This window comes from Sinohyriopsis cumingii, chromosome 19 (assembly GCF_028554795.1).
Source record: "Sinohyriopsis cumingii isolate HCF-2022 chromosome 19, ASM2855479v2, whole genome shotgun sequence".
NCBI lineage: Eukaryota > Metazoa > Mollusca > Bivalvia > Unionida > Unionidae > Sinohyriopsis > Sinohyriopsis cumingii.
In genome coordinates, this window is record NC_142979.1 from 51,580,817 (window position 1) to 51,595,344 (window position 14,528).

General features: G+C 34.0%; 1 protein-coding gene across 3 annotated transcripts in view; it reads left to right on the forward strand.

The window, feature by feature from the left end:
* LOC149775699 (glycosyltransferase 1 domain-containing protein 1-like) overlaps positions 1–14,528 on the forward strand; it is a 30,488-nt gene that overhangs the window by 932 nt on the left and 15,028 nt on the right. For all 3 annotated transcript variants that reach the window (XM_089943562.1, XM_089943564.1, XM_089943565.1), the window contains 5 exons: positions 1,373–1,521; positions 4,699–4,804; positions 6,129–6,180; positions 8,698–8,737; positions 12,117–12,272. In XM_089943562.1, coding sequence (XP_089799688.1) covers positions 1,373–1,521; positions 4,699–4,804; positions 6,129–6,180; positions 8,698–8,737; positions 12,117–12,272 — 503 coding nt within the window. The remainder of the gene's footprint in view (positions 1–1,372; positions 1,522–4,698; positions 4,805–6,128; positions 6,181–8,697; positions 8,738–12,116; positions 12,273–14,528) is intronic.

The following is a 14,528-nucleotide window of genomic DNA, read 5'->3' on the forward strand; positions in this document are numbered from 1 at the left end:
AGACAGTATGTCACCGATATTATTATTATTATCATTACCACAATCATCATATGATTATTATTGTAGTTGAATGATGATCATGTCACTCATTTTCATACTGTAATTTCTGCATCTTATCCCAGTTTTAATTGCTTTGTCGGTTTCTAATACGTACAAGAATCCCAGTGTATAGATTCATGAAAAAGTTTAGCCAGAAGTTTCACTGCTTCAGAGAATGAAGTCAGTGAAAAATATAAATTTGATTTTGGTATGTAAGGATACAACTTTTGAAAGTCTTGTGATATTTGTTAATAATGACGTGCACTAGTGTTACCTTTCATCTTATGGACATTATTTGAACATCTTTTAACCAATTACACACTTTAAAGAAACTTTAAAGTTGTCCTGCATTAGTGTTTCTAAAGACTAGCTAATGCTTCCCTTTGCTGTGATGTCACTTGTGTTTCGTTGGGTTGAGATGGCTTACTTGGTATTGTGCCAAGTCTGACATTATAATAATAATAATACCGGTAATAATAATGAGGACTTTGTATAGCGCCTAATCTGAGGTGGCTTACTTGGTATTGTGCCAAGTCTGACATTATAATAATAATAAAACCGGTAATAATAATGAGGACTTTGTATAGTGCCTAATCTTTAGAAGCTCTAAGCGCTTTACAACATTAGACAACACCTATAAGATAAAAAACATATATAATGATATGATTACAAACACAAACACCATGAAATTAGAAAACATAGAAAAAACATGCTTAGAATATTTAAGGTAGGAAACATTATTAGGTCTTTAAGTTTGTTCTTGCAGTCGAAATAAGTAAGTTTTGAGAGCCCTCTTGAATGTGATCACTGTGTCTTTATGTTCAGTGGGCAATTCATTCCACATTGCTGGGCCCTGGTATGCAAAAGAACGCTATCCATATGACTTTGTTTTCATACTAATAACTGTTTGTCTCTTATTTGTTCATCTGGGTCTATGCATTTTGCAGTTTGATCTGATTTGTACATGATTATATACAATATATTACTGTATTGGTTCATGAAACCATATACACATGTATAGTCATTTGAAAATTTGGTAATTAATGAATCATTTATTGAATTTAAAAAAACAGTATGATAACACCTTCAGTCATAAGTTATGAAACAATGCATTTTTTTCTGGCAGCTGCTTGTGCTGTTTTGCATGCAATTTACAAGTGTAGCCTCTGAAGTAAGAGTCACATGATACAACACCAAAGAGAGTGATCTTTTGAAATTCATTGTATATTTTTGTTATAAAAGAGTTGATATTTTTTATCCATTGGTCAGTAAAGGGTTAACTACCTAATTATAAAGATAATGATGTCACAAAATCAGTTAAATATCTTTGCAGATGCCACCTTGAACATCAGAATATAGAGTGTTTTCTCCATGTCCCTGGAGATTTTTCTGACTTGCATCACTTTAAGACTTTTCTGGATGAAAACAAAGTTGGACTTGTCATCGGAATTCATGCTTATAAGTCTGGCATTCTTCTCAAAGGTACAGAAACTTGACACAGTAAAAATGAAAGAATTTGTTGCTTTTAATTAAATCACAAATAAGAAATTACTGTTTGCATCCATTTTTCATTAAACTTAAGAATATTTTATTCAGCATAATTCTTGTTCTGTGCACTTAAAACAATATAAATGGTTAAATTTCTTGAAGTTAAAACTCGTAATGATAAGTGTAATCCAACAAGGACATAAACAGTTCACCATCATATGAATACTCATACTTGGAGAGTTAGGTCTAATTCTCAGAGACTTACCTTTTACGGTGCATTATGTCTATCTCACTATGGTCACACTGTAGTTGTTGTTGTGGGGTTTAATGCCATTTTTCAGCACAAGATAGGTTATGCATAGCAGCTAGTATTAATGGTGGAGGAAGATCCCAAGAGAACCCAGGGAAGAACCACCGACCCACGAGAAGCTACTGGTGGCCATGCTGAAAAAGGATGTTAAGGATCGGTTTTTGTGACATTTTACTGACAGTACCCTCCCCCCCTTGCAAATTGCTTCATAGGATTTTTGCCCCCCCCCCCCACTTGCTAGGGTTGCTTGTGTGGTTGCTATATCAAAGCATGCAGTGTGGTAGGTGTGTTGGTCATCTATTTCTTTCTAGTGCAGCATATGTTTATGGGTGGGTTGGATATTTTGATGTTCAAAATGTGAATAAACTCCTGGATCTTTTATCTGTATGAATTTCCAGGACAACCAAAGTGAGAATCAAAATCTCTAACAATAATCAGGTTGCCATCTGTCAAATTTCCATACTCCAGTAGGTTAGGAAACTGCTTCAAGAAGAGTTATTCAGTCCTTTTGTTTTTCTTTTGACTCGGAGAAGGGTAGTAGAGGTAAAAAAAATTAATGGACCTTCGTTTAATTGTGACTGAGGTTTGCACCAGTTCTAGCAATGTGTATTCAAATTGAATGTTATAGTGTAGTTAAGATAGTGAATTTTAGAGTTCTTTGTGATGTCAGCACTTCCGTCTCCACAGGAGTGGGATGAGAGAGACTTGATGGAGTAACCAGAGGGTGTTAAATGCACTCACTTTGGCTCATTGCCTGACATTTTTTTTCCACAGTCATTTACATTTAAGTAAAGATGAATGTAGTCCCAGGTTGTTAAATCTAATGCAAAATGTAGTATTGAGTGCCAAGGAGTTAATGCAGTTAATGAGGGTCCTTTATAGCAGACATGGTTCGACTAAGTATAACATGTTGGCTTCAGGTTCAAAACAAAAGATGGTTGTAGTTCAAGTGGGACATAATGACTTTGAAAAAGTCTTAACAGTTCTGCCAATGAAGCAAATGAAGAAACACCCAGATCAGCCAATGCATGATGAAACCACCAATGTAGACGAACACAATCAGCAAATACATATGACATAAGAAACAACAAAAATCCAGAGCACCTGCCTCAAGCCTGTTAAGTGATGGTGGCCATTTTAGATTTTTAATGGATCATCCCATTACATAGTTAGGTGTTACAGTGGACCTTGCATTAACTGTGATGATATTCTTTTATTAAGAGAACAGTTCAAGATCAAATCTCATAAGAATGGACATAAAGCCTTCATATACATTTGGGGAATTTTGATGAATATGTGCTTTGGGTATGTTATTCAGGGAATAGCCTACTTACAGTTCTGATTGGTTGTTATTGTTTGTTTTACCAGTCTGATCTAGTTCAGGGTAAACAGTAATTACCAATCAGAATGTAGGCTGTAGTAAAGTACTTAAATCATAAATGTTGGAAAGTCTTTATGTGAACATAAGTCAAGAGTGACTGAATGTGCCAACAGTATATGGAACTTAATATAAGATTGGTATGTGTCAATTATTCATGTTGTGTTTATTGGGAGAATGGATGTGAGTGTTAATATTTTTTCTCTTTCTTTTAAACAGTAATGAGTACTTGTGTTTTTGAGAACCAGACTGTTTTAACTAGCTCATGTTATATTCTCATACTTAAATCACATTGTATTTTGATATGTGACACCATGATGTAGATGCCTTAGCTATCATTACTGTACTGTTCAGAAGATAAAAAAAGTTAAGTGATGGTACATTTAAATACCAGCAGTGTACAACTTACTGTGTGGTTAGGCAGGATTTTTCTAAAGGACTTTTGTATTGTGCCCATGGTGTAAAAACATGCCCTAGATTCAACCCTGGTAATGAATATTTTATGCATTTTGACTTTGGCTGGTTTGGGAAGGAGGAAGAAGAGGAGGGAGGGTAACTTACTGTGCAACTCTGAATGTAATGTGGTTTTATTCAAACATTTCATTAAAAATTCAACTCTGTGAATTATAAATGGGACATAATTTGTTAAAAATTTTCTGAACTGTCATTCAGAAGAAACTTTTGCTCTGTGGCCACAAAACTATTGCAATCTGGGTTTCTTAAGTCCCTATTGATCATTTTTGTCAAATATTTTAAAGGTAATAAAAAATTTTTATTTTCATTGAAAAGGCTGCTTGTCAAGATCTAATCAGATTTTTATTTTATGAGGAGAATCCATTGCCATTTACAATGTTGCATAGACTTACATTCAGTATTTGATTTAGTAAAGGCAGCCATCTGTTTTACGTGATTAAATGATACAATATTAATATTTATATGGTTTTCACAAAAAATTTGGAAAAGAAATGGTTGTGGTCTTTCAATCTGGAATGCCACATTTTTGTTCTGTCAAATACATTTGTACAACTTTTTTGTTTTTTATTCCAAATGGGCAGCATGGCATACTGACAGAACTTTTTATATTGACAGAACCAGTAAAAATGAAAATAATAAAAGTGTTGTGAAGTATTAATAAAAGGGAAATGTGTAAAAACATGTTTTCAAAATTTCATTAAATATAATATTTGGTCAGTATCATTTTATTAAATACTTATCATTTATACTTGCTTGTAATTCCAACTGCAAACATTATAGACCCTCATTCTGTTGCATCGTGCACCAGCAAACTAGGGTTTGTGTTGTCTGTTCTGATTCCTCCGAACAAATTGCATAGACCAATATCCACTGGTACACAGTGTGATTTTAGATCAGGGCTTTATGCAGTTTGTAGAATTGCAAAATTCTTAAGATAAAAGTAATCCTTTACAGAGTAAAATATAAATAGATCTTAAAATCTTATTTCTGTGGATGGATTTCATTTCAGATTGCCAGACTCCATTTTTGCTTGTGATTGGAGGAACAGATGTCAATGAATTGTACAGAGATCCAGAAAAATTTGATGTAATGTCAGAAACATTACACAGAGCAAAGTAATTATCTCCAGCATATCCTTGCCTTTGTCCATAGTTTATTTTGGTCATCTTATCTTTCACCCTGTTTTAGGGTGTGCTTCAAGCAAAATTATAGCATTTACATAAATTATTAGTTGATGGTCATACCATCTGTTTACATTCATCATTGTTTGTGAAGTAAACAACCTGACATCGATGTGGAATTACTAAATTTCAACATGAATATTTAATTCTGCAAGCCTCAGCTCTTAAGGGCAGTTGTATTATTATATTTTGTAAAGATATCCCACCAGTTATTACAAAAAATAATTTCAGCATTACATGTATGGACTGTTTACTATATTTCATTCTAATTTCTTCCAAAAGAGATTTATGCAAAGTGATCTCCCAAGAAATTTGTTATAGCATCAAGATTATTTTTTTTTAAAGTTAAGATGAATTAAATGTATAAGTACATATCTTTAAATACTATGTTTAATTTCACTGAATTATATTATGATTTAATGGGAAACTTATTTGTCTTTGAATTTAAGTAAAATGACGTTCATTGTTTGTTTACTTCCCTATATATTTTCCTATATATTGTCATTGCCCCATTCAAATTAAAGTTGTTTAGACAAAGTCTTTCTGTACTTTCATTTAATTGTCATCAGGTAGTTTAGAGTTCTTTGTGTGATCCTGTTTGTTAACCCACTCTTGATTCTAGTAGAGAATAACCTTTCACAATCAGAAAAATGGAACATAAAATTTATAACGGGATGTACAAAAAGGTACAAAACTAATTAAGTCCTGATTTAATTAAGTGAATTACTGAGAATAAATTCTTCAAAAGTCAAGACAGTGATGTGTTTTCAGATAATCATGACAGATTAACTAAGATAATATGTATATTTCTATCCATTAGGAACTGCATATCAATATGTTTGTTATTATTTAATTTCTTCATTGAATCAACATCGGGAGCTAAAATACTGTTCAAATGTTTAGTGTTTTATGTAGAAACAGTTAGCGCTAGGGCAGTTTGGGAAGTACTTGAAACTAGTGAATAAATGGATATATTTCATCTTGTGGGTTAAATTACATTGTTTTTCACCCACAAGATGAAATTTATCCAAGAATCACTCTTAGCAAACAGATTTTATTTTTATTTTCTGTACAACATATTGACTAGCAAGATGTATAACAGACTGAAGTAGCGGATGTATAAGGTGAAGTTGCACAACAGTACACATGCCATCACGTTATAATTTCCATTTTTTCTTTAAAAGGCACAAGGACACTGAGTTAATATGTGTTTGTGTTCTTGCCTGCATATTTGTATTGAAGCTTAACTTTTTTGCAGGTATACAATAGTATTCAGCAAGTATCTTCAAGACAGAGTGCTGTCTCTCTGGGTAAACTGTTTACTCCTTATTTTTGCTAAACTTTTCATACTTTTTTCTGAAGATAAGAAATAAATATTAAAAACAAAGCTTACTTTCTTATTATTGAAGATGAATTTTACACCAAACACAGATGTGATGGAAAGAATCCAAACCAGAGAAGCTTTAAAATTCATATGAAAACTTCATTTAGTCAAAATGCAACTGTAGCTAATGGATTGATGTCTGTCTGTCAATCTGTTTTGTGTCAGTACCTTGGTAAACATTTGTGTTCAGTTGAGTTTCTCATACTCTGCTATTTACAGTCATGTAGCTTGATTTAAAGCAGCTTCATCAGGTGTATAAAACAAAACTAAATACTGTGATGTATATTCCAGGCTACATTTATTTGTCTTAAGTTTTGCAATTAGTTTCTATGACACTATTACCAGTAGTTCTATGACTTGATACATATACGTGTCTTAATAAGTAATCCACAATATGTATTCAGATAAAACTTCCGATTGCAGTATGATCATGCTGCGATTTTTACTTTTATTTTATGCAGCAGAATTATAAATTGCCACATTTTCAAGAGTTTCTCTGCTAATTATCTATGAGTCATAACGATCTGAAAATTGTGGTCAACAGTGCCTTTGATACCCAGTCAATGAAAATTGCAGGCTGTTATGGTTTACTGTTGTCTGTACAGATCTGTCTTAGTTCAACGTTTTAACTTAGTTCTAATAGACACAACTTAATAGGTGTGTTTCCCTTCAAATGGCTACAAAAAAGACCTGTTCATTTTGAAATTAGTAGCATGAAGCCCAGAATCACCATTCATAAAAACAGATGTTGCACAATAACTTAAGTTTTATTAGTCATATTTCAGAGAAAGAATTTAATCAATTTATGTATCACTATATTAGTAGCTTCAAGGTCAAAGTCACCTAGAAAAAAGTAGAATTTTTAAATATTTCTTTCTTGCACAAAAACCTTTAGTTTGATGGTTAGAATTTAACAAAACTTTATAGAATTGCTTTTAAACCAAAGAAAGAACATTATTAATTCATAGGTCAGTTTACTGAAGGTCATGGTTGCTAAATAAAAATAGTTGCTTTTGCATTAAATTTCTTCTCAGGAACTTAAGTTTATGTTTATAGTATTCAGCATAATTTAAAATATATGATAGTGTAATTAACTTAAAGGTCAAGGTCAAGGTCACTTATACTAAAATAGATTTTTTTTCTTTCTTGTCTTTATATTTCATTTCTGTATGGTTGTTTAAATTCTGGTTGTTGGATATCAGCAGAATAATGTGGGTAAGTCATCAACAGTGTAAGAACCATACCGATATGAGGAAAAGAAGCTGAAAGTATCAAGCCATTGTAACTACACGGTTCAAGTTAAATGTGATTGGTCTTGTGTCTTATGCAGACTTTTATTTGCGACTACCAGTTTTCTTGGAGTTTGTGGCTTCTTGAAACCAGATGAATATGTTTCTTTTTTTTTCTGTGAAACAATACAAAAAATTTGAATTGATGGTTTGTTTCTTGTTCTTCTGTCGATTCTTATCCTCTATCTGGTTTCAACTGGAATAACCAAAGCTCTGAGCATATTTATTTTGCATGTAAATAACACTGCATAGCCATGTGCTTGTTGTGACAGACTGGGTGTATATCATAATTAAAATAAGAATGATTGTTGATTTGGAAGTGTTAATTGATAATGGAATATAGTAGTGTCGTAATACATGAGGATTACAACAATCATCAGGTAACTGAAAATAGTCTTTTTTCTCTTTACATAAGCTACAAATAAAAACCGCCCTGAATAAATACAGTCTTGTACACTGACAAAGTTTCCTATCTTTCATGCAAACACACACAATCTTGTGTGCATTAACTAAAATATGATCTCAAGTTCTTTATATTTTTTTATTGCAATTTGACAATGAGGTTACTGTTGATATAAGAATACAAATTACACTTAATTTCTTGACAAATGGTCTCATATCGTTGCATTCAGTTTACCAATAAATAATACCAATAACTAATACATGTTCACACCATCTTAATCATTTTGCCAATATTACACAATATAACAGCATAACAGTTGCAAAGAAGTAAAATCTAAATGCAGACGAGCTTGCACACTGTGACATTATCCTCTCTCTTTCTCTCTCTCTCTCTCTTTCATTCACTAATAACAACAAGAATCTTTTTGAGTACTTTTATTTTTATTGTAATTGGATTCTTGAGTTGAGAGAAGAATGAGGCTGAAAATATACATTTTGTTAGTTTGTACCGTTAGGTTGTTGAGTAGCTTGTGTTCTATGGAACTTTTTTGGGTACATTCCTTTTACTGTTTGTACACGGTCAATGATAATCATTTATTAACATATAATTTTTCAGGAAATTAATCATGATTTTTTTTGTGTAGGAAAAATTACATAAAATACACTAGTTTGTTTTTAATACATTTTCATATTCATTACCAAGTTTTATATCTAATGTTTCTGATGATAATTTATTTTATTTCTATTCTTAGCCCAATTTGAACAAAAACTGCATCAAGATAATTCCCCAGGGTAAGTAGTTTTAAATATAGAATTTCATAGAACCATTCACATTCACCCATCTGTATCTAACACCATTACCATCATTCTTTGCAAGATCATCATCATCATCATCATCATCATCAGTCTCATGACCTAGTGTGGTCGTTGAGGCATTGTGCTACTGAACATCTGACCAGTTCCCTCCACTTGTCTTGATCATGTGCCAATGCCTGTGTCTCCGCAAAACTTTTCCTGGTCCATTCTGTGATGTTGTCAGTCCACTTTTTTCTTTGTCTACCTCTCCTTCTGCCACTCTGGATGCTACCCTGCAGGACTGTTGTGGATAGACTGTTGGCTCTAGTGACATGGCCATACCATTTCAACTTTCTCTTTTTGACGGTGGTGAGGAGGTCCTCATATTGGCCTACTTTGCACCTGATGGTGTTACGCACTTCTTCATTTGTGATGTGGTCCATGTAAGAGATGCCAAGGATGGTTCCGTAGCATCTCATTTCAAGTGACTGGATTCTTCGTTGTAATTCTGCTGTCAGGGTCCATGCCTCACATGAGTACAAAAAGACTGAGATGACTAGAGCTCGCAATAGTCTGATTTTAGTTTTCAGACAGATATTCTTGTCTCTCCAGATGGGTCTTAGCTTTGACATAGCTGCCATTGTTTGTGCTGCTCTTGACAAAATTTCTGCTCTTGATCCCTCTTCAGTGATTATGGAACCAAGATATTTGAACTGGCTCACTGTTTCCATTTCATGTCCTCTGACTTTAATCTTGGCTGAGATTTGTTTGCCACTATTTGTCATCAGTTTTGTCTTCTCAGCGCTTATCTCTATGTCAAATCTGGAAGATGTTTCATCCAGGTTCTTAACTAAGGTGGCTAGCTCGTCTTCACTGCCTGCCAGCCCATCAATGTCATCTGCAAAGCGGAGGTTGGTGATGTTACGCCCTCCAATGCTGACTGTCCCACAGTGGTTTTCCAGGGCTTTGCTCATGATGCGCTCTAAGTAGATGTTGAAAAGCGTGGGTAACAGCAGACAGCCTTGACGCACTCCCACTGTTGTCCGGAACCAGTCCCCCACAGCACCTTGGGCAATTACTGCACTGGTAGCCTTGGCGTACAGCTGCTTGATGGTATTGGTTAACTTTTGACCCATATTATACTTCTTCATTGTGCCCCACAATGCCTCATGCCACACTCTGTCAAAGGCCTTTTTGAAATCTATGAACACATGATAGATGTCTTGTTGGTGTTGCAAGTACTTTTCGTACAGAACCCTGAGATTGAATATTTGTTCTGTTGTGCTTCTTCCACTCCGGAACCCGGCCTGTTCTTCAGTGATTATTTCTTCTGCTTGTGGTTTCAGTCTGTTCAAGATGATCTTCAGCATTACCTTACTAGCATGGCTGATCAAACTGATAGTTCTGTAATTTTGGCACAGCTGGAGATTGCCTTTTTTGGGAAGTGTTATAATCAGTGACTGGGTCCATTGTGTTGGCCATTCACCTGTCTGCCAGATCTTGTTGCAGATTTTTGTTAGTAGCTCTTTCACTGATTCTCCCCCATTCTTGATAAGTTCAGCAGGGATGTTGTCTACTCCAGCTGCCTTCCCATTCTTCAGTGCTCTTATTGCTGACTCCACCTCTTCTTTGAGAATGGGGAAGTCATCATCATTTGAGGAGTTTGGAACTTCTAGCACCTCTGGGTCTCCTGTGGACTGATGGTTGTAGTGTTCTTTGCAATACTCAGTCCATCTTTCAGCAATGTCACTCGATTCTGTGAGGCATTTTCCATTTTTGTCTTGAATGGTACTGACTCTTGGTTGTTTCTATCTGGTGAGGTCTTTCACAATTTGGAATGCCTTTTTGCTGTTATTCTTTATCAGACTGTTCTCCATTTCTGTGCACTTTTGTCCAATCCAATTTTCTTTTGCTTTGCTCAAGTTTTTTCTGATATTCTTGTTTATTTCTCGATACTTCAATGCCCCTGTTGTGTGTCTGGTGCTTTTTAGTTCTCTTCGGGCATCACACAACTTCAGAATCTCTTCTGTAACCCAGGGTTTTTTCTTCGGGCGATGGAGGCCAATGATGTCCTTGGCAAGATATTGGTAACTTAATAAACAATGATGATGGTCCATTTGTGATGCAGCTTTCATGATATCACAATGCAACAGCATGACCCACATGCATTTTTAAAACTTCATCAGCCTGTATATCAGTCTGTCTTTTGCTCTATATCCTAAACTTATTGGATGGAAATTTACTTGATATTATGGTAATTTTTGTGTAAAATGGGTACTGTTTTGGCTCCATCCCCAAAGGTTCTTGTAGCAAGCCAAGTGGTCAACAGTACTAAATTGTTACAAATATTTTTTTACAAAGCTTCACCCTCTATATGGGTTCATAACAGGAAAACATGTATTAATGAATTTTGGTTTAGTTTTCTTTGATGACTGTTTGGGATGATGTTGCTATCAGAAGGGGTTGGGGTATAATAGGCCAAAGAAGTTTTGTGTTAGGCAGTATGATCAAATCTACGAATTTGCAGTGGCAAGCTGAAAATTATGAATTTTAATTTAAAGTGATGTGCCAACTCATGAGTGTGCTAATCAGGGATCCTAGCATAAATTTGTCAGAATCTTGGCAGCCCAGTTAGAATAAATAATTGGTTGATTACAAGTGATAATTTGTATACAGTCTTTTGCTGTGAGTCTGTACATACCAGTACACAGTCAGTAACAGTTGAGGTCTAAGGTGAACAAATGGTATATCTCTTGAGAACCTTTAAATCCTTCAACATTTTTGGCCCAAACAATAACCATGAATAAGTTTTTCTCACAAGGATCATCAGCATCTTTCCTTTTATTTTATTTTTGCCACAATTTTTGAAACTATTTACAGTCCATTCTCTGCACCAGTCTGTCATGACTCTGTTCTACAAAAAGCATGTCTAAAAAGTTATTGGAATTTTGTCAGTATGATTCAGAATGTTGAATTTTCACCAAATATTTGTACTAATTATGCAAAATCTAAAATCAATGGTTGTCATCTGCTTGCATTGGATAGGTAGCCTGGCATGTCCAACTGTGCAAATAGCAGTCTCAGACTTGGCCAATGTGGTATGTAAGAAAGCTTGCCAGTAGCTTCAGTGGTTCTTATTTGGGGGGGGGGGGGTTACTTGGTTCTTCTCCACCAGTTATGCTGGCTGCCATCAGCAAATCATGTGCTAACAAAGCGTGTTAAAAACAAACAACATATATATTATATAAATGCACATTGTGTCACTGTTGTCATTAACCAGTTCAAAGTTTGTCTAATACCACCATAGGATTTGCTTTCAGAAATGAGTCATCTTATTTCATGTAACACTTGCTTCTGTATTTATAATGTTTTATAGCTGTTCAGGTGGAACCAACAGATAGATGTTTGTGTCAGTACCTCATCAACAACAACTTTCCCCTCCCCAGACCCACTGAAGATCTGAAAATATTCCTTCTTGTTGGTGGAATCAGGGAGGTGAAGGATCCACTTTATCTGGTGAGACAGTTCTCAGGTGATTCTATTTTTTATCTGGATTAGATTTACAACACTGATTAATTTACTCACTAAATAACCTGTATTGAGTGAATAATGGATATATTTCACTGCTAGAGAAAGTATTTGAGTATTTCACCTATGAAATATGTTATTCACTTGGATGATGTTAATGCTCGACATCTTGGCTATCCTAATTTATAACAAATTGAAGTAGTTGTTTTCTTACAGTACCTCATTTGACAACATCATCTGTTTACTGGTTATGTTCTGCTGTTATTTTTATATATATATTCAGACAAAAAATATCTCTAGTAATAGAATTCCCTTTCTTAATTAAATGAAGAAAAGGCACATCAACAAAATAAATAATTGATAAAAACAAGTGTGAATCACATTGGGGGTTTTGAACTTTGATCTCTGGTATAATAAGTGCCATACTTACTACAGTGGCCATATAAGATGGGTGGCCTTTCCAGAGGGGGACAACATTTATGAGATGCATATGTATCTATAATATATGATTGTGTATATACACCACTCCCTCGATAACTCGCAAACCTGCTTATAATGTGGGGTAAGGTGTAGATCCCATTTTTTAAAAAACCAGAAAATAACACCAAAGAATACTGGTCCCTATTTCTTGAACTTGAAAAAAATATCGTGATCAGAATTGGTAACTGAAACATTGATATATCGTTTGTTTTATGGACGAAAACAGTATATATGACTTGGAAACCTTAATTAACATTTTAAAATTATCAGCTTTTAATAAGAAGTCATATAATTGGTTATATTTTCTTTCCAAACGACATTTTTAGTACACCTTAATTAAAGATATTCAAGGAAATTTTGATAAATGAAAATGTCAATTACTCATAGTGTAGGCAGTACATTAATATTTAAATGCCATTTAAATAACTTTTATTAAGTGAAATTTGTGTTTTAATTCTATCTTTTAGTTTTACTTCAGTGTAATCATCACAAATGCAATATGTATTAAACATAAAATGTGTCAATCTACTGTAACAGCTATGTCTGCAAGCATTTCTCTGAGAACCTAATTAAGTGCCAGCTATGTTTTGATAACTGACTTGTGGAAGTATTTGTTGTGATGTTGCAACGAATTAACAGCTGGCCTCCTTTGTATTAGGCCCTATCATGTTAAGTATGTTTTTTGACTCAAATAAAGGAGGTGGAATATAAAAAATGTTAAAAGGCACGCAATTTTCCTACATGCTTAAAATCTAGCAGCCCTGGTCGTATGTCGGGTGAAATCACTTCAATTGATCAATAGAACATGGTTATAAATTTTATTATGTAACATAAACTACCTTTTTCATAAAATAAAGAACTTGGTTTCACAGATATGGATCATTGTGGGTAAGCAATTTTGTGAGAATTTCTGAACTGGCACTTAGAGATATCCTCAGGGATGATAAGAAGTTTCACTATTACTTTCAGTGAAACCACAACATCAATATTGTACTAATTGAACAATACAGAAATTGAGTTTTGATGTAGGCAATTGTCTCACGAAATAAATGTTAGTAGTTTTTGAGAAAAGGAATCTTGTTTGGTGGTATATCAACAGATAGTCTAGTTTCTGGCTACTTTGACTCTCAACTTCCTAGTATACTATTTAAAACCACTCCAAGAACCAAACTAATCAACAAAACACAAAGCAGTGACATAATACACCTGTTTTCACGTACATGTGATGGTTGTTGAAACCAGTTGGAACGATCTTTTACATGTTGGAAATTTTGAAAAAAAATGTTATTTATACAGAATAATGAAAAACTTCATTAGAAAAAGCGTGTTTTTCACAATTATTATCGACGTGATTGTAAAAGGAGGATTCAGTCATTAAACAGCCCAGTTCCCTCCCCCCCACCCATGGTTTTCTCTCTTTATAAGTGGATTTTTTTTAATTTTGGAGGTCCCTTAATAACTCACACCCTCGCTTATATAACGATCTATGTTTGTGAACCCCACTATGCATGAGTTATCGGGGGAGGGGTGTAGTAAGAAATCTATATATAACTTAAAGCAGTTAATATCTTCATTTAAAATTAGCATTAATTATTCAAATGTTCTTGTCTTAAAAACAGACTTATTTGAAGGTAACATAAATTAATAGTTCTTATTCTAAGGAGCAAATTGTGAGTTTGATATTGTTGGCATGCAGAACTATTCTAAAGTGATATTTAAATCTTGGTACATACATTGTTTCCTATTTAAAATAATTCTCTTTCCATTTATGCCATTTTCC